Source organism: Lepidochelys kempii, chromosome 15 (assembly GCF_965140265.1).
Source record: "Lepidochelys kempii isolate rLepKem1 chromosome 15, rLepKem1.hap2, whole genome shotgun sequence".
Lineage (NCBI taxonomy): Eukaryota > Metazoa > Chordata > Testudines > Cheloniidae > Lepidochelys > Lepidochelys kempii.
The window spans coordinates 2367491-2391220 of record NC_133270.1 but is presented as its reverse complement, the minus strand read 5'-3'; the positions used below and the strand labels follow the sequence as shown (position 1 = coordinate 2391220).

The 23730-nt window shown below is 57.7% G+C and overlaps 1 protein-coding gene across 8 annotated transcripts in view; it reads left to right on the top strand.

The window, feature by feature from the left end:
* Positions 1-23730, top strand: part of EMID1 (EMI domain containing 1) — a 95746-nt gene that overhangs the window by 66361 nt on the left and 5655 nt on the right. For 3 of the 8 annotated variants that reach the window (XM_073312550.1, XM_073312544.1, XM_073312545.1), the window contains 7 exons: positions 2949-2993; positions 4245-4352; positions 10378-10515; positions 15191-15280; positions 16787-16839; positions 17166-17228; positions 18768-18812. In XM_073312550.1, the coding sequence (XP_073168651.1) occupies positions 2949-2993; positions 4245-4352; positions 10378-10515; positions 15191-15280; positions 16787-16839; positions 17166-17228; positions 18768-18812 (542 nt within the window). Of the gene's footprint in view, positions 1-2948; positions 2994-4244; positions 4353-10377; positions 10516-15190; positions 15281-16786; positions 16840-17165; positions 17229-18767; positions 18813-21781; positions 21867-23603; positions 23665-23730 lie in introns of all 8 variants that reach the window. The other 5 variants (XM_073312552.1, XM_073312549.1, XM_073312551.1 and 2 more) reach the window with 5 other exon arrangements.

Below are 23730 nucleotides of genomic sequence, written 5' to 3'. Positions count from 1 at the left end.
AGAATCATAGAATATCAGGGTTGGAAGGGACCTCAGGAGGTCATCTAGTCCAACCCCCTGCTCAAAGCAGGACCAATCCCCAAGTAAATCATCCCAGCCAGGGCTTTGTCAAGCCTGACCTTAAAAACCTCTAAGGAAGGAGATTCCACCACTTCCCTAGGTAACGCATTCCAGTGCTTCACCACCCTCCTAGTGAAAAAGTTTTTCCTAATATCCAACCTAAACCTCCCCCACTGCAACTTGAGACCATCACTCCTCGTTCTGTCATCTGCTACCACTAAGAACAGTCTAGATCCATCCTCTTTGGAACCCTCTTTCAGGTAGTTGAAAGCAGCTATCAAATCCCCCCTCATTCTTCTCTTCCACAGACTAAACAATCCCATATTCTATGATTCTATGACAGTCCTTGCCCTGGGTGCCTGCAGTCTGTCATATGAACATGGAGGAAACATAGCAACAAGGGAAGATGAAATCCACTCCCGACCGTGCGGGGCTGTCTCCAGCAGTCTGTCTGTCTGTCTGTCCCAGAGCCTCCCCCCTCACTTGTGTAGGGACATGGGTCTTTAGAGGACAAGGGTAGGGCTTGCTGTCCCACTGCAGCCCAGACCAAAGCAAGGGGCTCAGAGTGGAGCCTCTGCCACGTCCCATCCCACACTGGGCAGGGACTGCACCAGGCCATGGGAGTTTAATTGAGTGCAGCTGAGGACCAGGCTGATCTGGCTTTGGCTCCAGCTCCGTGCAGCAGGAAGTTTTATCAGGCCTCCCCTGCTCTGACAGGCCATGTGTTTGTGCTTTAGGGGCAGAGCAGCAGCAGGAGGGCGGGGTGATAAATGTATAGCTGTGTGGCACGATTCCCTTCTCCAGCGCCCCACCCTTCCCCCAAGGGAACTGAATGGTAGCCAGACTAGGACGCGCTCTTGGGCTGCTGCGTTAATGGGGGGAGAAGGGGCTGCCCAGGTAGTGCCCACTCCAGCTTCCAGACAGTCAGTGGAAAGGCTCCCATTGGCTCCGCTGGGCCTCTGGGAGGGGCTGTGCTGTTAATGGGCCCTTGGCTGGAGCTGGTCTGGGAATCGCTCCATCACCCCCATGCGGGTGCAGGCTGCCTTGCCATTGCAGCGCTGAGCAGAAAGGCGGTGGTGAGGGCCAGGACAGGACCCATCACCTGGCTCGAGAGGGCGTGGCCAGCTGCCGTGCCCTGAGTTAGACCAGTCCTAGGTGACTGGGTGTGGTCGGTCCTAGGCAAGAGCAGAGGTGCTTAGGCCTGCTGCTCCATCTCGCCCCAGGCGTGCAGGTGAAATGGCAGAGGGAGAGAGCCCACAACCCCACAGGGATACTGCGAGCAACAGGCCCTTAGAGCCCCAGTGAATACTGTCCCGAGATCAGCTGGCAACTGGGCTTTAGAACCAGGCAGCAAGTCTGTTGGGCTCCTGGCACCTGGCTACTGCTTCCCCAGTAGGCACCTTCAGAGATCACCTAAATGACTAGAGGAATTTCCCCTGGTCGCCATTGTCACAGTCTGGCTGGGAGTCTAACAACAAGCAGATCCCAGCTAAATGAGCCACCGGGACCTACCCAACATGCCCCAGAGATTGAAGGGATGGGGCAGGTCAGATGGCTTCCCTGCCTCCTGCCATGCAGGACCTGGACTGGCTGGGAGAGAGGAGCTTGTGTGGGATCAAGGAGCAGGGCGGATGTCAGCCATATCTCTGGGTGTGGCTCCTGCTTTCCGTGTCCTGCCTCCCCTGAAGACCAAGGACAGTCCGAGCACAGGGAGGGCGACCAGAGAGCTGGGGAGACACGCGGGCAAAATGAAACCAAAGCATGCAGCAAATGGGTTAGCAGAGCCCTGTGTATGGGGACAAGAGGATGGTTTATTCCCTGGTGGGGATCAGGGCCCCCTGAAGGAGGGGACATTGGCAACGCCCGGGTGGCTGAGAATATGAATGCAGTCTCCTTTTGCAGTGGGAACTGGATAAATCATCCGCTACTTGTAAAGCAAAGTGCTTGGAGAGGAGTCCTCCAAGGGCCACCTACACCGGCACTACAGACAGCGCTGTAGGGGGAATCAGTATAGGCGCGACTCCCTAGCATGAGGCTGGAGGCACTGACTTTCCCACGAGCCACACAACCCAGACTCTGTCCAGCTGGAGTCTTTAACGATTCGAGACCACTTTCCCCAATGCTAGAGAGTTAGCCCCAGAGTCCCAGCCATGTCCCAACATGGCCAGTCCCATTCTGCCGCCCTAAACTCAGCTGGACAAGGTATTCTTCATTGCCTGCGGTCACCATGGGCTGAACAGCTGCTGCACTCTGCCCCAGAGGTGGCTGCAATTCAGCACTGGGCAGAGCAATGCCCTTTGTAGCTGCATATCAGTCTAAGTCCTTGGGGGTCCCATGGCCTGAGAGATGTTCTCACCATTATCAAAGGAAAGAAAACAAAGGCAGAGACCCGATTGTCCTTTGCTCCCAAGGGCACCGGTCTAAGGAAACCCCTGTTCTTCCCTCTGACCCCGTTTACATTGTTTGCATTGCAGCAGTGCCCAGGTCGGTGCTCCAGTCGTTGAACAGAACCCCCAGTGCCAGCTGCTGTCTAAACATAACGCTGAAAGGTGCCCCCCCAAGAGCTTGAAGTCCAAGTAGAGCGCCCCTGGTGGTGGATCCCAGCAGAGCAGAGCTGAGGCCTGTGGCTGTGGGGGGCAGAGAGGAGGGGGGCTGTGGCTGGACTCTTGCCTGTGCTGGATAGTCAAGGGGTGTTGCTCAGCAGGGCCGGCCTGGCCTGGCCTTTCCCCAGCCTGGCTCAGAAGTAAAGTTGCTTCCCAGTGCCAGGTAACACCCCTGGCACCAAGAGAAGGGGGTGGCAGGGTGAGCTGACTCTGCCAGGCTGAAGGCAGAAGAGACCATTGGCTCCAGGGAGCAGATTGATGCCCAATTCTCTCCTTCATTCCCAGGGAACCCAGGAGAGATGCTACGGGGAGCCGTTCCCGGACGGGATGGTAGGTGACATTTTCTTTCTAAGGCATAAGAGAGTTCCCAGCCCAAGATCCCTGGGGCAGAGACCAGCAAGGCTAATGGGAGAGGCTCATGGATGCCCTTGGGGGGGCAGTAGGGAGGGAAAGAGATGGGGTCAGAGGAGGAAGTGAGAAGCAATGGAAGGGAAGGGGGGCGAGTCTCCACTGCAGGCTCTGCCCCTGCCCGACAGGGCTCCCCTCTGCTTCTCATCCCTTTCCCCTGATCCCTTGGAAGGACACAGAAGCCAATGCTGAAGTATTGCTTAAATCACCAGCTCCTTCAAGAGTGGAGTGCTCGGCCCCAGTGCAGGCGGGCACGGGCACAGGCCAGCCACAGTGCAGCCATCAGAGCGGGCCCAGGGGTCGGGGGGGAGCTGGAGTGCAGCCAGTAGTGGGTAGGAGCGTTCCCAAGCCAGCAGGCCGGAGGAAGGAGAAGTGCAGTGCCCCAATGGGCAGGGCTGGGGGTGGGGGTTTCCCCAGGTGATCGCCCTGCCCCTGCATATGGAGTCTGTAGGGCACCGCAGGGCGTGAGGCCTCTCGCCTGGCATTGAGCTGGCCGGATCCTGTCTAGAACGTTTCACTGAGTGAGATGTGGGCAGCACGGGTTGGGCGTGGGCACTGGATGGCTCGGGGCAACGAGACACGGAGCCCTTTGCTGCCAGGTCACAGGTTCCGGTGCCCCTGGCTGGGTTCCAGCTGAAAGCCGTTGCCTTAAGGCGCCCATGGGCACTGAGTTCTCGGGGGACCAGCCCTGTCCCTCCCTGGTGGGCAGGTGTGCCTCTCAGAATGCCACCCTGGCATGGCCTGGGCAGGTGCGGCTCCGGGGTGAGGGGAGCTTCAGGCCCCCCATCAGCTGTCTCAGCACGGGGGCTGTGGACACTAAACAGCAGAGGGTGAGGCCCTTTGGCAGGGGCCAGCATGGGGGGAGACTCGTCCCACCGCAGACCAGGGCTGTGGATAGAGGGCTCCCGCACTCGGACCTCTCAGCCCAGCCCCTTACAGCACCTCCAAGATCCACTCCCGTTGGTTTCTGACTGTGGCGGCCACAGAGCAGTGCACTGCCCAGGGATGCGGCCACCCTTCTCCTTGCGGGTTGGGATTGGGGGGAGGATCCATGGGGTTGCCTGAAGGGATGGTCGGTCTTGCTCTCCTCCTGTCCTGCCAAGGAGGCACGGCCTCTGGCAAGCACTGCACTGGCATCAGACTGGGTATTTCCTTTTGCTCTTTCCGTTGCAGGGAAACCAGGGCCGCAAGGACTCCCAGGCCCGTTGGGTCCCAAGGGAGATCCTGGGAGCCAGGGGCCAACAGGAAACCCTGGAGCCAAGGGTCCCGCTGGACCGCCAGGTGAGTCTTGGACACTGAGCCCAGCACAGGGCACTGCTCCAGAAGCTGGGGGCCACCACGGATCCCTGCACCTTGATGCCAGCTTTGGACAACCAGGCAGGCATAGGGGCATCACAACTGCCACCCCGGTCCCCGCAGAGCCCAGACCCCTGGCATTGGCTGGCATTTATTTGCAAGCTATACCAGAGCTCAGTGCTTCTCGGCCGGCAGTCTGACCCGCAGAGCTGTGTGCGTGGGGGGTGGAGGAGAGAGAGGGGGAGCCGATCCCAGCTGCACCCTTGCTTTGGTCCTGATCCAAAGCCCTGAACTTTGCAGGCAGGATCCCACTGACACCAGTGGGCTCTGGGTCAGGCTTAGCCCAGCCAAGGATTTTGCCCAATGGATGATGTTGATTGGCTGGTCCATGGGCTATGTTCCTTTTCTTGGCATTTTTTTAGGGCTGGGATGTAGGAATCAGGGTGGGGATCTGCCCTATCCTCCCTTCTCTCTCCAGCTGCTTCAGAGGAAGATACTGGAACCGACCCAGTGGAACACCTCTCTCCTGGGGGAAGAACCTGGACCCATTAGTTAGAGGTTGGCTCATGCCCCTCTCTAGTGTAACTGTGGACATTCTTCTCATCCAGAGCCATGTCTAATCCTTTTTTACTGCTATTCAGCTCCGAACCTCAGTGCTACCCTTGATATCTTGTGGCAATGAGTTCCGCCAGCTAATTATCCATTTCTAGATGAGTATTTCCATGGTCGGTCTTAATCGAGCTGCCTTTCAGTCCCATTGAATGCCTGTTTGTCCTTGTGTGCCAAAGGAGGGAGGCTAGGAACACCTCACTGGCCTTCTGTAGCCTCTTTGTTTCCTTGTACCCCTCTGCCATAGCCCCTCTCCTTTGTCTCCTCTCAGCACCCCAAACCTTTCAGGCTCGCCTCAGTCAGAATTCTCTGACCATTCACATTGCCTGTCTCTGACACCCCCCATCTCTATTTCTGCTGTCCCTTTGGAGGCAGGGCAGCCCGTATGCAGTAGCCTAGCTGCGGCCAGAACATTGATTTCGATAAAGGCATTATAGTAGTTCCCCTATTTTTCTCCATCCCATTCCTTTTGCATCCTAACCTCTTGGTTGCCTTTTGAACCCCAGCTGTGCACTGAGCAGAGGCCTCGATGGAACAGCTTGTTGTACATCCCAGGCCTTTCTCCTGAGATGCCACAGTTCACCTGGAACTCAGTGAGATGCGGGTAGCTCAGATCATCCCTCCCAATCTGCATTGCTTTGTGATTGTCAGCACGGAATTTCGTCGGCTGCCCAATGCCCTCGTGCAGTTTGGTCCCTCTAAATTTCCTCCCAGACCTCTCTAGTCTTCTTTCTCTTGGGGCGTCTGCAACGTGCTGCTGTCTCATTGCTCGACTCCTTTTCCAGGTGATTATTTATTTGTATTATGGGAGCGTCTCCGCACCCTAGTCAGGGAGCAGGACCCGGTGTGCTCAGTTCTGTACAATCACAGGGCACAAGGGCAGTCCCTGTATGTAAGACATTAAACATGCTTGTCAGTGTGGCCTAGTGAATAGTGCACTGGGCTATCTCAGGAGATTTGGGTTCAAGTCCCATCTCTGCCGCTGGCCTGCTGGGTGTCTTTGAACAAGTCTCTTCCCCACTCAGTGCCTCAGTTTCCCTGCCTGTGAAATGTGGCTGAGGACACTGACCCTCAATGAAAAGCACTAGCTAAGAGCAGTGGATGTATTGTTTCTTGACTTTAGCAAAGCTTTTGACACGGTCTCCCACAGTATTCTTGTCAGCAAGTTAAGGAAGTATGGGCTGGATGAATGCACTACAAGGTGGGTAGAAAGCTGGCTAGATTGTCGGGCTCAACGGGTAGTGATCAATGGCTCCATGTCTAGTTGGCAGCCGGTATCAAGTGGAGTGCCCCAGGGGTCGGTCCTGGGGCCGGTTTTGTTCAATATCTTCATAAATGATCTGGAGGATGGTGTGGATTGCACTCTCAGCAAATTTGCGGATGATACTAAACTGGGAGGAGTGGTAGATACGCTGGAGGGGAGGGATAGGATACAGAAGGACCTAGACAAATTGGAGGATTGGGCCAAAAGAAATCTGATGAGGTTCAACAAGGATAAGTGCAGGGTCCTGCACTTAGGACGGAAGAACCCAATGCACAGCTACAGACTAGGGACCGAATGGCTAGGCAGCAGTTCTGCGGAAAAGGACCTAGGGGTGACAGTGGACAAGAAGCTGGATATGAGTCAGCAGTGTGCCCTTGTTGCCAAGAAGGCCAATGGCATTTTGGGATGTATAAGTAGGGGCATAGCGAGCAGATCGAGGGACGTGATCGTTCCCCTCTATTCGACATTGGTGAGGCCTCATCTGGAGTACTGTGTCCAGTTTTGGGCCCCACACTACAAGAAGGATGTGGATAAATTGGAGAGAGTCCAGCGAAGGGCAACAAGAATGATTAGGGGACTGGAACACATGACTTATGAGGAGAGGCTGAGGGAGCTGGGATTGTTTAGCCTGCAGAAGAGAAGAATGAGGGGGGATTTGATAGCTGCTTTCAACTACCTGAAAGGGGGTTCCAAAGAGGATGGCTCTAGACTGTTCTCAATGGTAGCAGATGACAGAACGAGGAGTAATGGTCTCAAGTTGCAGTGGGGGAGGTTTAGATTGGATATTAGGAAAAACTTTTTCACTAAGAGGGTGGTGAAACACTGGAATGGGTTACCTAGGGAGGTGGTAGAATCTCCTTCCTTAGAGGTTTTTAAGGTCAGGCTTGACAAAGCCCTGGCTGGGATGATTTAACTGGGAATTGGTCCTGCTTCGAGCAGGGGGTTGGACTAGATGACCTTCTGGGGTCCCTTCCAACCCTGATATTCTATGATTCTATGATTCTATGATCGTAGCAGACTGCTCCAGCCCTAGCACAGACCCACGTTGCACCCTGCGATGAACCTTTACCCAGGTTTGAACTAGGCCATTTAATCCTGCTCGGTCTCTGCCACTTTCAGACCCAGGATGGTGCTTTGCCTCTTTCCCTGTCAGTTCCTTAATAGGCTCAGGGCGTGGGGTCTGTCAAAGGATTTGGAAAGTCCAAATAAATGACATCAGCCTAGTCCACGGCATGCTAATCCTTCTTAGCTCTGCAAAAGGATCTTTCCTTGAGGGAGCGCTGTGCCTTCAGGTCAGGGCTGGGGATGCACACCCAGGGAACCCCCTGCTCCTGGGGCAACTTTGGGGGAAGCTCAGGACTGCATGGACACAGAGATGGTCCCTCCCAGGTTAGTGCTGCTGGGAGTGGGGCAGGTTTGCATTGCCATGGAGACTGGGATCTCCCGAGCACAGATGGGACATGGGGGAAAGATCGGCCCCCTCCCTACGAGGCTGAGCCAGGAGCCAGACTGGGGAAGGAGTTAATGCTGGGAGCTGCAGTTGCTCTTGGCAGCATGTCTCGGAGTCCCAGTGGTCTGTGTAATGTTTATTAGGCTTGGAAGGTGTCCAGTGCTGTGTCGCTTCCGGCCTTCTGGAGTTAAATGTTAACAGCCATCCTCCCCAAGGGCCCCACCAGGTCCCCATGCAGTGCACGCACCCTGCTCCCTTCCAACCTTGGCATCCCTCTCGCATCCCCTTTCCTTTGTTCTCAACCTCCCTGCATCCTCGGGGAGGCCTGCGCAAGTCAACGCCAGCTCCCGCCCCCTCTCGCTGCATGCTCCCTGTCTTCAGCTGCAACCCACCACTGAGCCAAGGGCTGGCTGCTGAGCCCTTGGTGCCAGTGGGCCCTTCTAATCACCTGGTGGGACTTGGATCTCCAGGGAGCACGGGAGCCATGGGGTCAGCAGAGCTGATCCCTGCCCTGTACCTGGGAGTTGGTGGGACCCACTCCAGGGGCTGTGGCTGGAAGCCCCCCTGGCACTGAGCAGCCCGCTCCCCATGGAAGTAGGAGCAGCCGAGCCTGGCAAGGCAGGTGTGGGGAGTGGGAGAGGAATGGGATGGGGTTGCTGAGCCCCTCCTCCCCTCCCCGGGAAGGAAGGAGACCTGTTTGTGTTCTAAGCCCCCACCGTGATTCCCCCTCATTCATGATGGGGCGTATGACTTATCACAAACCTGCCAGGCTAGGTTTCCCCACCCTGGCAGTGCCAGGGGAGTGATCGGGACGTAGTTAGTCTAACCTAGAGGGTAGAGACAGAGCCCAGCCTAGTGGTTGGAGCCAGGAACAGAACCGGAGTCAGAGCTAAACAAGGCACCGGACAAGGGTGCAGGGTTGGAGCAGAGCGGAACCAGCCAGGAGCAAGGCGGGGCAGCAGTGATCGCAGCCGCAGACATAAGCCTTGAGCAGCCAGCAACCTGCTGCTGCTGAGCTTTTAAACACAGACCTATCGGCTCCCTGCAGGCAGTGGGGCAGCCGCCAGGCAGGTGATTCTGCCACAGCCCAACTGGGCTTGTTAACCGGCCGGGCTGAGCCAGCTAGCTGGGGGAGCTCAGGCCTGGGTTTCTGGCAGGGAGGATCTCGCGTTTTCCTCCTGACACCTCCCCTTTGCTCAGAGCCTCCCCTTTCCCCTGGCGCGAGGGAACGGTGTGGTGCCTCCAAGCTGGGCGTACCCATTTGCCAGGACAGCCTGAGCCCTCACGCCTGTTTGGGGGCTGGGAGAACATGGCTGGGTCTCTCCCCTCCCATCTCTGGGTGCTGGGTCCCAGCTGGCCCCTAGCCAGGGAGGAGTGTGGGACCCTGGGGAGCCCTCGATCCTGGCCACTCTGGGTGGTGTCACTACCAGGAGCTCCTTGGCAGGATGATGCCCCCAGCCAGGCATCATGGGCTGTGGAGCAGGCAGACTCCTGTGCTGGGGGCCTTCTCCCACCCTCTCCCAGCCAAAGCCAGGGGCAGGGAGAGAAGGTCACCAAGGGGGCCCCGTTAAACATGTGTGACAGTATTCAGGCCAGGGGCCACTTAGCCCAGCACAACCTGCAGGCTCTTACTCCTAAACGCTCCCGGGTCTGGGATACAACAAAGCCTGGCACTGCCAGGCCTAGAGTCCGCTGCGCACTGACCCCACTGGCTCCAGCAAGAGCCGGCTCTAGTGGGAGAGGGCGGTGGGCACCCCATGCAGAGCAGGGTTTGGCTCCCACCCCTGCATGCAGCCCAGGGAGCATTTCCTCCCCAGGCCAGGAAATCAGCAGGTCAGCAGCTGGGGTTAGGAGGAAGCCAGTGCTAGCTAGGCGCCTGGGGGGCACTGGTGGCTTTTACACCTTCCTGTGGAGCATCCAGTGCTGGCTACTGCTGGAAAGGGGAGAGGGGCCTTTGGTACCAGGCTGCAAGAGGGCCATGGGATGGGCGAGGGGAGGGGAACAGAGGGGCAGACCAGGAGGAAGGGGAAGGGCCATTTCCACCCCTCGCCTTGCCCTGCTTTGCAGCCTCTCTGGCCATATATCAGGGTTAAGTGAAGCACAGGTGGGGCCACTGGGCCTCTGGCTGCAGAGCCAGCCTTCGGAGAACTGCCTCGTCCCCTGCCCGGCCCGGAGCCTGTGCTGTGCCAGCTGCAGGGCAGCAGGTAGGTCCCCTGGGGTGGGATAAGTCACGTGTCCAGATCCGGGATACTGAGGACCGTTCTGGGCTCTGCCGTTGTGCAGCATCCTCCAGCCCGGACTGAGAGAAGGGGGTGGCACCCAATCCCCAAGGCAGCTCCATCAGCACACAGCAGCTTGGGTTCTGCCCCACACAGCACTGGAGCATGGCCGGTGAGCACCCTGCTAGCACTGGCTGGGGGGCAGGACTGCCTGGAGCCCTCTGCAGATCTGGCCTCGTCTTCCTGCCCAGGCTAAGGAAATACCCACAATGCCTTTCACTCAGGTGTGGTTTCTTGTCTTGTAACCAGGTTTCTATAGGGCGGCCGAGCCCACAAGCACGGCAGCTGTGCTGTGCAGGAAGGGTCCCCCGTGTGGCGGCCCTGCCCAGGTGACGCCTGCAGCTCTAAAGCAAGAGTTGCTTTCGCTCAGCCCTCACGATCTTTCCTGCCTTTATTCTTCCTTTCTAGGCCCCCCGGGTCCGCCAGGGCAGGATGGTGCAAGGGGCATCCCCGGAGAGAAGGGATTTCCGGGTCTTCCAGGGCCTCCGGGACCCCCAGGCCCCCCTGCCCCAGTGGGGCCTACAGTATCCCGCATTGCTGACCCAAGTAAGTAGCTGGGAGGGGGGAGGGAGGAGGAAGTTACCTGGTTGGAGACAGAGCATGTGCGAGGGGGCGCTGGGCTGCAGTGGGGGAGTCAGTAGGGGATGGCCCCCGTGTGGCGCTCAGACGGGCTGGTTTCCAGAGGAGAGATGAAAGGTCCTGCCCTCCTGTGCTCATTAAAGGCCCTGGCACTTTACCAGCGAGTCAGTATGAACATGTCTTTCTGGTTGGGGGGGCTGGGAGCCGGGCAAGCTGGGCTTGATTCCGGCACCACTGGCTTTGGCTGCGTGACTGTCCAAGGAGACACCCAATGCGGCTGGAGATGCAGCAGTTCAGCCCTGGCCCTGGCCCCCCACACCCCAGATGCTTCGGGACTATTTAGAAAAGCTGGACAAGCACAAGTCCATGGGGCCGGATGCCCTGCATCCGAGAGTGCTAAAGGAGTTGGTGGATGTGATTGCAGAGCCATTGGCCATTATCTTTGAAAACTCATGGCTATTGGGGGAGGTCCTGGATGACTGGAAAAGAGCTAATGTAGTACCCATCTTTAAAAAAGGGAAGAAGGAGGAGCCGGGGAAGTAGGGGCATTGCCAGCAGATCGAGGGACGTGATCATTCCCCTCTATTCAACATTGGTGAGGCCTCATCTGGAGTACTGTGTCCAGTTTTGAGCCCCACACTATAAGAGGGATGTGGAAAAATTGGAAAATGTCCAGCGGAGGGCAACAAAAATGGTTAGGGGACTGGAACACATGACTTATGAGGAGAGGCTGAGGGAACTGGGATTGTTTAGTCTGCGGAAGACAAGAATGAGGGGGGATTTGATAGCTGCTTTCAACTACCTGAAAGGGGGTTCTAAGGAAGATGGATCTAGACTGTTCTCAGTGGTAGCAGATGACAGAACAAGGAGTAATGGTCTCAAGTTGCAGTGGGGGAGGTTTAGGTTGGATATTAGGAAACACTATTTCAGTAGAAGGGTGAAGCACTGGAATGGGTTACCTAGGGAGGTGGTGGAATCTCCTTCCTTAGAGGTTTTTAAGGTCAGGCTTGACAAAGCCCTGGCTGGGATGATTTAGTTGGTGTTGGTCCTGCTTTGAGCAGGGGGTTGGACTAGATGACCTCATGAGGTCCCTTCCAATCCTGATATTCTATGATTCTGGGCTGTATTAACAGGAGTGTCATATGTAAAAGAGGAGAGGAAATTGTCCCGTTCTACTCGGCACTGGTGAGGCCTCAGCTGGAGCATTGCGCTCAATTCTAGGTGCCCCACTTTGGGAAAGATGTGGAGAGAGTCCAGAGAAGAGCAACAAAGATGATCAATCTGAGCTATGAGGAAAGGTTAGAAAAACTGGGCATGTTTAGTCTTGACAAAAAAAGGCCGAGGGGGACCTCATAAGAGTCTTCAAATGTGTTATGGGCTGTTCTAACGAGGACGGGGATCAGTTGTTCTCCATGTCCCCTGAAGGCAGGACAAGAAGTCATGGGCTTCATCTGCAGCAAGGGAGATTTAGGTTCGATATTTGGTTTTGCCTCAGCGCAGGGGCTCCACTTGATGACCTCTCAAGGTCCCTTCCAGTCTGACATTTCTGTGATTCTATGGGAGTGTCACTATATGGCAAAAGTTGAGAACCACTGGTTTAGATCACTGGGCATCAGGACTCCTGGGTTCCCTTTCTGACTCAGTGTGTGATCTGGGGCAAGTGGTTCCTCTCTCTGTGTTTAGTTACCTGTCTGTGAAATGCACATTTAACCCTTGCTATTCCTAGTATCTGTATCACTACACACCACTTTGGGACAGGAAGTGAAGGAGAGTGCTGTCTTCATTTGGAACGGAGAGCAGGAGCTAGCTCCTTACAATAAAGCCCAGCCTTGGTTCACTGATAACCTTATGTGGCTAGGATCTCAGCTTGTGTCTCATGTGAATGAGACACTATACTAGGGCATGGCCTTGGGACTGGCTCAGGGCACCACCTACCAAGTCCCCAGCTGCTCTTCCCACAGCGCCTGGGTTTCCCTTGGTGTGGGATCTCTTAGCCAAGCACAGGCCTACCCAGACAGTGGGTGTCATTGTGTCCTTGAAGAACCACGTACCTGGAAGCCCTTGCCAGTCACTGTGTCGGGCTCTCTGGCACTGAGGCGGGCGGGAGCCAATTCACTCAGTCAGATGCAGCTAAAACAGTCCTGTTGGACTCGCTCTGTGTCTCACTCCAGCCTCCTTATTGTCCTTTGCCTGATGCTGTAGTTACCCTGCGTTTGCACTAGGTAGCAGCACCCTGACAGCACCACTAGTCTCCACAGTGACAGGAAAGAGAAAAAGATAATGTGTTTGTGGCCCTGTGGCTGCCTTCTGAGGGAGAAAGCAGCTGGGGAGGGGCTGGCGCTGGAGGATTTTAAAGGGTTTTTTTGCTTAGAAATATCAGAAATGGCAAGTCTAGTCTCCCCCGGCTTTGCTGGAGGACTCCTTAGTGGCATGGCAGGAGATGTATGCTGTAAGCTGTCACGTTTTCATTAAAGGGGAGGGGGATCCTTAACAAAGAGACCCTTTCTCCCCATGGTCGCTGGCTGCTGGAGTCTGATGAACGGAGTGGGCGTTGGTGCTCTAGCGGAATGCTCCCGGCACGGAGCACAGGGACAGGCCCTCAGGTTCAGATCCTGGCTCATCTGCTCAGAAGCTCGGGGCTGGAGGTGGGAGTCACTGTGTGAGGGTCTCTGGCTTGTGTCATATGGGAAGTCAGAGCAGCAGATGAAATCCCTCCCCCTCTCCAGTGCTCAGCTTTTACCGCCGTGGGATGCCCCAGTTCTCCAGTCAGCCACAGAGTCTCCCAGGTTAGATGAGACTTGATATTTGAATGTAAAATATTTCTTTTTAAATAAAACCCTTCTAGAGTGTCTTTCTCCATCATAGAAAAGCACACACAAGAAAAGGGCCTGAGCCCAACTGTGTGTTTCCTTTGAGGCTCATCTTTGCCTTTCTCATTCACATGCTGGGAGCCAGGGTCCCTAGCCCTAAGCTTCTGGCACCCACAGTCCTCATCCTTGGAGCATGGCCTAGTGGAGCAAGCACTGGACTGGGCCTCAAGAAACACAGCTTCTATTCCCAGCTCTGGCCTGCTGGGTGCCCTTGGGCAACCCACTTCCCCTCCCTGGGCCTCAGTTTCCCCTCTGTGAACTGGAGATGATGACACTGGCCTCCTTCGTCAAGCACTTGGAGACCTACTGATGACAAGTGCTGTGTGTGAGCTAGGTGTTGTTATTACACTTCAGCCTGTACCCAGGTGGCGTGCAAGCCATCACGCAGTGCCCTGCACCCTGGGAGCGGAGCTGTGCCAGCGAGGTGACCCGGTCTCACGGGGGGTGGCATTGCCCCAGTAGCCGCGGCAGGACTGCGCACTGATGTGACTTCACTGGGCAGGTGCCAGAGCCCAAAGCCGGGAGCCTTAGCAGTACCTCAGCCGGAGGCGTTAACCACTTCACTGCTGCAGGGTCCGCTGTGGTGGGGCCTGCCTGGGCTGTCCCCAGAAAATGTCAGCAGGAAGAAGCCCGGGGCCACCTCCCGCTGGGTCCCTCCATGTGGCAAGGGACACAATGCAAGGCATGGACTCCAGTCCTGGGCGTCTCCTCTGGGAGGGAGGCAGAGCAGGGGAGCCAGGGTGTGCCTCAGCGGAGCCTTGCGTCCAGCACCTCTCCAGCAGACACTCGCCTCCCATGGCTGCAGGTTCTAGTGGGTACGTTTAACGGTCCTAAGCCCTTGTCCTGGATTGTATTGGCCTGCTCTGCCCCCTAGTGGCCAGATTTAGCAGCCAACCTCCACAGGCTAGAGTGCAGCTGCTGGACACTTGCTAAACTAAAACCACTCAGCTTGGGTGCGGATCAAACCATTTCTGGGCAAGGCTTCCAGCTGCATGTGCGCCCGGGCCTGTCTAACTGTGCCCGCGCGATGAGCCTGTACGTGCACCTCTGCAGGCCCTAGTACTCCACTCTTGTATAGCTCTTTTTGGTGGTGATCTCAAAGTGTGTTACAGAGGAAGGCAATAGCATTATCCCCATTTTATAGATGGGGAAACTGGGGCACAGAGCAAGTGACTTGTTCAAGGTCACCCAGAAGGTCAGATCAGGGAACAGAACCCAGATCTCCTGGGTCCCCGTCTAGTGCCCTCGCCACTTGGCCACACATGGATTTGGGCATATATGTCTGAATGTACAGGGACTGGTGTATGCGTCTGAGCAAGGACTGCCATACGTGGCAGTCAGTGCCTATGGACTACCCAGACAAAGTGTGTGTGATTCATCTCCACACAGCAGCCGGAGCACTGAGGAGAAGAGCCTGCCACTCAGTCAGTGGGAGAGGCTTGTGCAGAAGGCTCGCGCCTGACCCCTGCTGGTAACCATGGTGGCCTGTGCATACGGGCACATGTGTGCATGAGTCTGATCAGCTGTATCTCCGCGTGGCTGGCTGGCTGCTGTGTCCCTGCTGTGCCATACCCAGCAGATCTGGCCCTCTGCCCAAATCTCGCTGAGCAAGCGGCTGAACTGGGCCCAGTCTGGCTGTGCAGTTGGCCCATGCTAAGGGATGTTGGGCCCATTTCACTGTGGCTCCAGGAGGAAAAGGGGGCTCCTCAGAGTCCTTATAAGCCAGCACCGCCTGGCAGTCCCCTCTAATCTCTCCTCCCTCCATGTCCCAGGGGACCCGCTTCTGTCAAACACCTTCACTGAATCTGACAGCGTTGGCACTATGGGGCCTGCGGGACCCCCAGGGCCTTCAGGGCCAATAGGTAAGTTCCCCTCCTCCCCGTTCCTCACTGGCGCTCTGATGTCCAGGTCGCTGGTTACCCCATCCAGTGGAGGTCTCCCTGTAGTCCCCCACGGCCTCCATGGGGCTTTACGGGATGGACTTTGCCCACGGCAAGGCTGGCACAAGGAATTCCAAGCTGAGGGATACACATCCCTTGGGAATGTGCCATCGATGGTTGGGCATAACAGCAGGGATATGAGCCTGGTGCTGCCAGCCGAGGGGGTGCCACCCTCAGGGTGCCATTTGGAACTGGGGTACCACTGAGCCCACCTGACCCACCAGCCTGGGCTCCCTTTACACTGTACTGCTATGCAGCCTATCAAGCCCTTCCCCAGGCTTCAGACTGCACTTTACCAGCACACATACAAGTAGGGGGACACACAGATGCTGAGATCAGCTCTGCATGGGAAGGCTCAGCTAAAGAACTGAAGTGCTGTACTCAAGTGCACACCCCACTCTGGAGTGTAGACCCAAAATTTCACCATCTTGTGCCGCTCAGAGAACTGTACAGCGTAAGCTCGTGAAATTTGCCCCCTCCCTCAATGTGGAGAGAGATATGCAACAGCTTTCTGCCCCAAGTTATGATTTCCACACACTGGTCTTAGACAAAACAAAACAAGTTTATTAACTACAAAAGGTAGATTTTAAATTATTATAAGGGTCAGCAAACAGATCGAAGCAGATTACCCAGCAAATAGAACAAATACACAATCTAAGCTTAATATACTAAAGAAATTGGATACGTGTAACAGCTTCTCACCCTAAATGTTGTTTTAGGCAGATTGCAGAGAGTCTTGAAGGCTGGCTGCTCTTGCTTGCAGCTTAAAACTCCAGGGATCCCTTTCACAGGCCAGACCTCTTCCCAGCCTGGGCTCAGCCCTTCTCCCCAGCTCCGTCCTTTTGTTCTCCTGTGTTTCCAGCCATCCTCTTTCTTGGGTGGGGAGTCAGTGAAGAACAAACCACAATGATGTCATTCCCCTGCCTTAAATAATGTTTGCATGTGGCGGGAACCCTTTGACTCCCACACCTGGTCAGTGGAAAAACACTAGCATTATGATGGAGTCCAGTACCAAGTGACTTGGTCACATGTCCCTCTAGGGCCACCACAGCCATGATTCAGAGGCTGTTTGTAGCGTCGCCAGGAAGGCTTCCCAGTGGGAGATTAGCATCTTCTGAGACCTATTGTTCTCCCCTAATGGCCTATCCTAGCCAGCCATCTAAACTGCATTCTGTCTAGTGGGCGTTCCCCAGGTGTAAACACATTTGTAATAGGTGCATATACAATATTCCTAACTTCAGATACCAAAATGATACATGCATACAAATAAGATAATCATATTCCGTAAATCATAACTTTCCAATGATATGTCACATGCCTCATTTTGCGCAAAATACATCATAATTATGTCATACTCATATCAGAATTATATTATTATGAAGAATATGGGGCATAATTACACAGTGTGTTCTGCTCCTCTTGTTCCAGGTCCTCTGGGCCCCCCAGGGCCAGTTGGGCTACCAGGCCCTCCGGGACGCGATGTAAGTGCTGTATCTGGGGGAAAAGAGGCAGGGGGCACAGGGAGCTGCCTATGGGGTGGGGGGCAGGGCCTGAGTATCTTATCTCTCCTGTTGGGATGGGTATGTGATCTGCTTCCGCAAGTCACCCCTGCCCTGAGTACATGAGACCCCTTCTCCCCTCCCCATGGCACTCAAGAACTGCCCTCCCTCTCCTGGATACACAAGAACCCCCCATCACCTGGGTATCTGGAGCCAGCCCCCTCCAGTGGTGCCAGCTAGGCTGTGGCCAGGCTGGGGAGAGCAGCCCCTGAAACCAGGATGCTGATGCTGTCATTGTTGCTGTGCAGGGGTTACCCGGAGAGCCAGGTGCTGACGGAGCCGCCGGTCCCCCAGGGGAGAAAGGAGACAGAGTGAGTGACCCCCAGCCCCTGCCGCGCAGCTAGTAGCCAGGGCCGTGTGTGAGGGGACAGGGCTGCAGAGGGGTGCATGGGGCAAGGCTGAGGGCAGGGGCAATGGTGGAGCAGGGGCATTCTGCCTTTGCAAGGCCAGGTGCAGACACTGGTGTTGCTCTGGGCTGGTCCAGCGGGCACTGCCTATGTCTTGCAGGGCGATGGCCCAGCCAGCCCCTGCCACCAGACCACTTCCCAGGCCATTGCCAGAGGCTGGAGCTCAGCCCTGGTGGGTGGAGGGTTTACCGCTCGCAGGAGCAGCTCCCTGGCTCCGTGACTGTCAAGTGGGTCAGAGCGCAGACCCTTCGCTCTCAGGCTGGGGTCCTGTCCAGGGGCCTGTCTGAGACGAGGTGGGTTGCTGGACACATGCCTCTGTCTCTGCCACTACAACCAGCTTCTTCGCTGGCAGCTTGGGCAGAGAGGCCATGGAGACAACGTTCCCCTCCTGGGACAGGCTTGGGCACAGAGGCAGGGACAGTGCCAGGGCTCCATCGGGGACCCCTTCCACCTCCACGGACGGCAGTGCTGCCTCCACTAGCAGAGGGAGAAAAACGGCTTTCCCCATCCATCCATTCCCAGGCTGTGCCCTGCCACCCTGGGGATGGCAGAGACTCGGGTTCACGGGAGTGAACTCCACAAGTGGGCGATGGTGTGCCAGACGAACAAGCACACGAGGGGCAGGGGTCTGCCCAAAATCCATGTGCCGTTCCACTGCTCCTTACTCAGAGGCCTGGCTGTCTGTGAGATGCCGGAGGGGCTGGGGCAGTGTGCCAGGCCACAGCCAGGCACTCGCTGCCTTCTCTCTCTAGGGCCCTCCTGGCTCTCCTGGGAGCAGAGGCTTGGATGGGGACCGTGTATGTTGTGGGGCTTGATCCCTCAAATCCATTCCAGTGCTCTGTATGTTGGGGGGGGAGCCCCGATCCAAGATTCCAGAGCCCCACGGCCTACATGGGGAGGGGCCACTCCTCATGCCCCACAGCCCACACCCAAAGCCCCGCACCCCACGCTGGGAGAGGCTGTCTGTGCCCCTCCCTCCCAGAGCCCCCGCCCCATGCTGGGAGAGGCTGTGTGTGCCCCCTGTCCCTCAGAGCCCCGCGACCCACGCTGGGAGAGGTCTCTCTGTGTCCCCCACCCCAGAGCCCCCCACCCCATGCTGGGAGAGGGCTGTCTGTGCCCCCTCTCCCCCAGAGCCCCCGAGCCACGCAGGGAGAGAGCTGTCTGTGTCCCCCCCACCCCAGAGCCCCCGCCCCACGCTTGGAGATGGCTGTCTGTGCCCCTCACCCCAGGGCTCCCTGTCCCACACTGGGAAGATGTCCCTCCTCATGCTGGGGTGTGCCCTGTGCTCTCCACTCTGGGGAAGGGTGGATCCTTCCCGTATGCCCCCCCCAGCAGGCCTCTTCTGTCCCCTCCCCCCAGGCTTCTCATCCTCGGGTGCCCCTTGTGTCAGCAGCCCTGGGCTGGCTCCGGCTCACGCTGGCATCTCTCTTGTCTCTGTTTCAGGGGCAGCTGGGTCCAAAAGGCGAGCAGGGGGAGAAGGGCACCTGGGTAAGCACAGGGCACCAGCCGCTCGCTCACCCACTGCTGTTCTGCACACTGCACCCGGAACTGGCACCAGCCTCCCGGGGGGGCATAGGGCTTTGCATTGCAGCATCCTGCCACAACCCCTCAGCCCCATAGACAGAGCCTGCTCCGCCAGGCTCCGGGGGCCAGAGAGGCAGTGCTGGGGCCTCCCCTTGACATCCCTGGTTAACGCGGTGTCCCATGTGGAGGGGACGGGACCACAGAGCCGCTTCTCTCCCCTCATGGCCCAGAGGCTGCTTGGAAGCCCCCTGCCCTGCCCGTGAGCGCCCCCTCCTAGGAGAGCAGAAACCTGCCCTGCCTGAAGCCGGGGCTCCCTCGAGTCTGCAGGGCGCATCCCCCCGCCATGGCGCTGTGGCACTCCACATTCCATCCCCCTCACCGTGGAAACGTCCCTGGCAGGGCTGTGGCCAGGCGCGCCCTCCTCCCGTCCGCTGGAGGCCCAGCTGGCCTGCCAGTCTCTGGACCTGGCCCCTTCCATGGGACGCCCCGCATGACGCCCAGCTACTTCTGGGCCTTTCCACTGCCATCGCTGCCACACCGGGCATGGCGGGGGAAAGCTTTGGGCCCATTTCAGCCTGACCTCCCCCGCCCGCCAATCCTGAACCAGGCTCTAGCCTGGGCCTCCCGTCGCCTCTTGTACACAGACACGTTCACAGCTGGCCAAGCCTTCAGCCCTGGCTGCTGCAGGGGGGCTCGCCATGCGGGCCGGGATGGGATGAAAGGTCAGCGGTGCCATTCCAAGCTGCCAGGCAGGATGGGGCTCGGCATAGGTGCCAGGAGAGGAAGTGGCTGCCAGGTTGGGGAAGCCGCATGGATGGATGATGGCAGTGTAGCTCCGAAGAGGAGACGGGCTGCTGGGATCTGCCAGGTTGCCCCCGGGATGGCCCCGCAGAGGGGAATTAATGATGCTGGCAGGTTGTGGCATGGAGCCAAAGGCCATGGCTTGTTTCCCCTTACCTGCTCCAGCCTCGGTGGGATCGGGGGGCTGTGGCCAGGCCATGCTGACTGGGGAGGGGGACATGGTGGCAGCCCTGACTGAGCACCCTGGTCCCTCTGGAGCTCAGCCCATGCCCCATCCATCTTTCTCTCTTTCTGTCTCTCTCATGCTCCATTTCTTCCCCACCCCCCTCACCCCCTGGGATCTTTCCCATCATCACCCCCCATCCCTGGGGCCCACTCCTCGGCCCTTCCGCTCTCGGGGCCGTGTCTGCTGGAGACACTGGATCCTCCCACTTCTATCCCTTTGCACAAAGCTGGGAAGGCCTCTCTGGGAACGGGGGCTGGGGCCAGCGCCAGGGGACCGGCTCACAGTACGGGCCCCCACCAGGCCAGTGTGAATATTCGTGCCGATGGCGAAGCTGGATCTGTCCCCACAGTGCCTGGACTGCGTGGAGCCGCAGGGCAGGGCTGGCCCAGAGAAGTGGGTGGTGCCAGGGCTTCCGGCCCCCCGTGTCCTGGTTGTGGGGTTAGCGATTGATACAGCTGTGGGAACCTCTCTTTACATGTGTCTCCATCTGCCTGCTGGCTGCAGGGAGTCCTGCTCCTAACCTGCAGCATGCGCCCTCTCCACTCCCTGTGTGCCCCCCACTCTGCCCGGCACAAGGCTAGCAGCTGTCCTTTTGTGCTGCTGGGACAGCCCTGCCTGGCTCCCGCCCCCCGATCATTGGCTGACAGGTACCAGCTAGCCCCTCCTTGCCTCCTTAATGTCCCTGACTGCATGGCTCCCATCCCCGTCTCTCACCGCCCCCACCCTGCACTTGGAAGTGCAGAGCCAATGCTAGCCCCTCACACGGACCCGCTGGCGCCGGACCCACTGGCAGCGAATCTCTGTGGGCGGAGGAGGAAGAAGGGTGGTTGCTTTGGGGAGCAGGAACCGAGATCTGCTCTGGGTGCCTCCCCTTCCCTATCCCAGGGACATTCCCGGGGCACTTGGATGCTAGGGAAGCCAGGAGGGATTGCAGGGGCTGCAGCAGCATCCAGCCTTTCAAAGCCCAGAACCAGCTTGGTGCAGACCAGCATCTGAGGGGTGTGAAGAGCCTTGTCCCGGCTTGAACCCCATCAGCTGACACAGCCAGGAGACAAAATGGGGGTCTTGAGGTGCAAGCCCCCTGGAGGCAGCCCCAGGGTGAGAATCCTGGTGTGGCCCAACAGCAGCCCCTGCAGGCCAACATGAGCACTGCGCTCCCAGCTATTCCCGCCTGGGGACTACAGCAGAGATGAGTGAGGGGTGCAATGGGTGAGGCCACCCTGCAGTGCAGGGCCCCAGTGCAGCGCTTTGCCAGGATCCTTGTGGGAACGCAGACAGCGCAGAGTGGTGCTCTGGAGCCAGAACAGGCAGCAGTTTAGACTGTTCCAAAGGCTACTGCATTTCCTGAGCCCCCCAAGCCCATGGCTGGCTGCGCACTCAGCAGTCCCTTCCCCCAAGCTCTGAAATGCAGCCAACTCTAGGCCGGGGCATGGCAGCCATGCTGCACGAGGGATCATGGGGCTTGGTGAGCTGGGGCTACCTGGATGGGCTGCACTCGCACCTGCAGGGGTGGGGGGAAGGGACAGGGGATAGTGGCCAGCGATGGGATTCAGCCAGAGGGCTGCTGCTTAATCTGAGACTCAGGCTCTTCCCGTCTCCCGCATGAGCTGACCTAGCTCTTCCCTCTCCAGCAGCATGTGTGTTTGTCATGAGCTGTGCCAGGTGAATGCTGCAGAATGCCACCCAGCCCAGCCTGCTCCCTGAGGGTCAGCATGTGCATGCCTGTTATGTCAGTGCCCAGCTGGGGCAGGAGGGGCTTTTTAACCAGCTGCCCACACCCCCTCGAGAGAGGGCGGCTGGGCTGTTCATCCCTCTTCTTTTCCCCCCACTTTGCCTGAGGTCCCGGGGGTCGGAGTGCACCCGCGGGCATTCCCTTCACGGCTGGATCTGTCTCTTTCGTCCACAGGGGGAGGGGTTACACCAGCTCCGAGAGGCTTTGAAGATTTTAGCTGAAAGGGTTTTAATCTTGGAAACAATGATTGGGCTTTATGGTGAGTAGAGACAGACAGGAGGACAGAATTCCAGGCTGCTGGTGTGGGGCTGAGCTCCCAGCGAGGGGCAGAGCAGGACGCGGGAGCGCCCATGCACGCTGCCACCACACAAACAGTGCTCCCTGCTTCCAGCCCACGGTACTGCACAGCCCCATGGTGCGAGGAGGGCCAGTGAGTCAGGCTGTGGGGTGGGCTGAGGCTGGGGCTTGCAGTCCCCACACCTCCCTGCACTGGGAGCTTTGCCTGTTTGTTGATGGCAGCCGGTGGGATTTAGTCCGCCTGCCATGTGGGTCGGCAGTGTTGCCTAAGATGACATCATTCCGCTTCAACAGGGCTTAGGGCAACTGTGGAAACCCAGGCTTTGATGGCCTCACAGTGGCGTCCCACCTGCTGATGTCCTGGAGCTGCTGGAGGAGGAAAATCCCAGACCTCCCCCGCACAGGGGGAGGGTCACGGGAACCAGGACAGCAGCATACCCCCAAACCCCAACCCACGCACCCAGGCACTGACATCGCCAGGGAGTGCAGCTAGACCAGCGCCGTGAGGACGGGCCGCTTGGATGCATCTGTACTCAGTGGGGAAGGGGCAGCTCCCACTGCGGTGAATGGACCTGCGGGGCATGGCTAGGGACTGAGTACTGGGGCGTTCCCCAGGGATCTGCCTGCAGTTGGAGAATGCCCCCTAGTGGCAGCAGGCTGACGGGATTGTTAATTACAGATTTTCCTTTCTCTTATGGTGGTTTAATATTTGTGTTGGGGCCCCATTGTGCTGGGTGCCGTACAGGTTCCCAGTGAAAAGATGGCCCCTGCACCAAGGCACCTACACCTTGAACACATGGCAGAGGCTCTCTTGGGCAGAGGAGAAGCACCTTTAAAATGACATTGAAATATTTTTAAGGATTAACTAAAAACAGCCCCTCAGTCCCCAGTGGCATCCAGGTTGGTGCCCTTTAATGGTGAAAGGACTGGGGTCATTTATGGGGCTGCCACATCAGAATCCCTTCATTTTGTGCCGGACCTTTCCCAGCCACTGCCTCCCGCAGCACTTGGAGTAATGATCAGGGCTGAGGGACGTGAGGAGGCGGGAGAGAAGTTGATAGGAAAGGAAAGCAGGAGGCCTGGGGGGGGGTTCACCCACGGATGCAGCGGGGGAGCCTCCCACAACAGCATAACATTCTGGGAGGGCCCGAAAGAGGAGGCAAGTGCTGGCTGAGCAGAGGGAGCCAGGAGAGGTAGGGAACCCCAGAGCTGCTCCCTGTTCAGGGGGATGGATCTGAGTGCAGGAGTAAAGGATTCTCTCTGTTCCCACCTGGACTCTGAGTTCAATGGGAGCTAGAGGTCTGACCCTGTCTTCTCCTGGTGAGAGCCTTGCAGCCTTCTCCCCTGGAGCCTGGTGGTGTGCATCCAACAGCATGGAACCTGCCTCCTGCTCCTCAGAACAGCCTGCTGGCCCTGACAGCAGGGAGAGAGGGGAGAGCATTTACCTGTGCAAAGCACCCATCCTCCAAAGGGCGTACAGGAGCAATCGCCTGGCTGGAGCCATCTGAGATCCCTTGGGGATCCCTTCTCCTCACAGAGGAAGTTCCTCCCCCAGGCCTCCAAGCTGCTGTCCTGGTTCCCTGACTCAGCCCTCAGTGACGGATCCCCCTCCCTTCCCCTATCGAGGGTGAATGAATTCGCACTCTGTGCTCTTCTCGATCTCCACTAGGCCATTAGCTTACAATCCTTCCTACAGCAGCAGGCCCAGCTGGAGCTCCTGGCTAGAAGGGTCACCTTGCTGGAAGCCATCATCTGGCCAGGTAACAAGAGGCTCAACTTTTCCTACTCTGTTCTTCCTCAGCATGATTTCTGAACTGTGTGAGCTG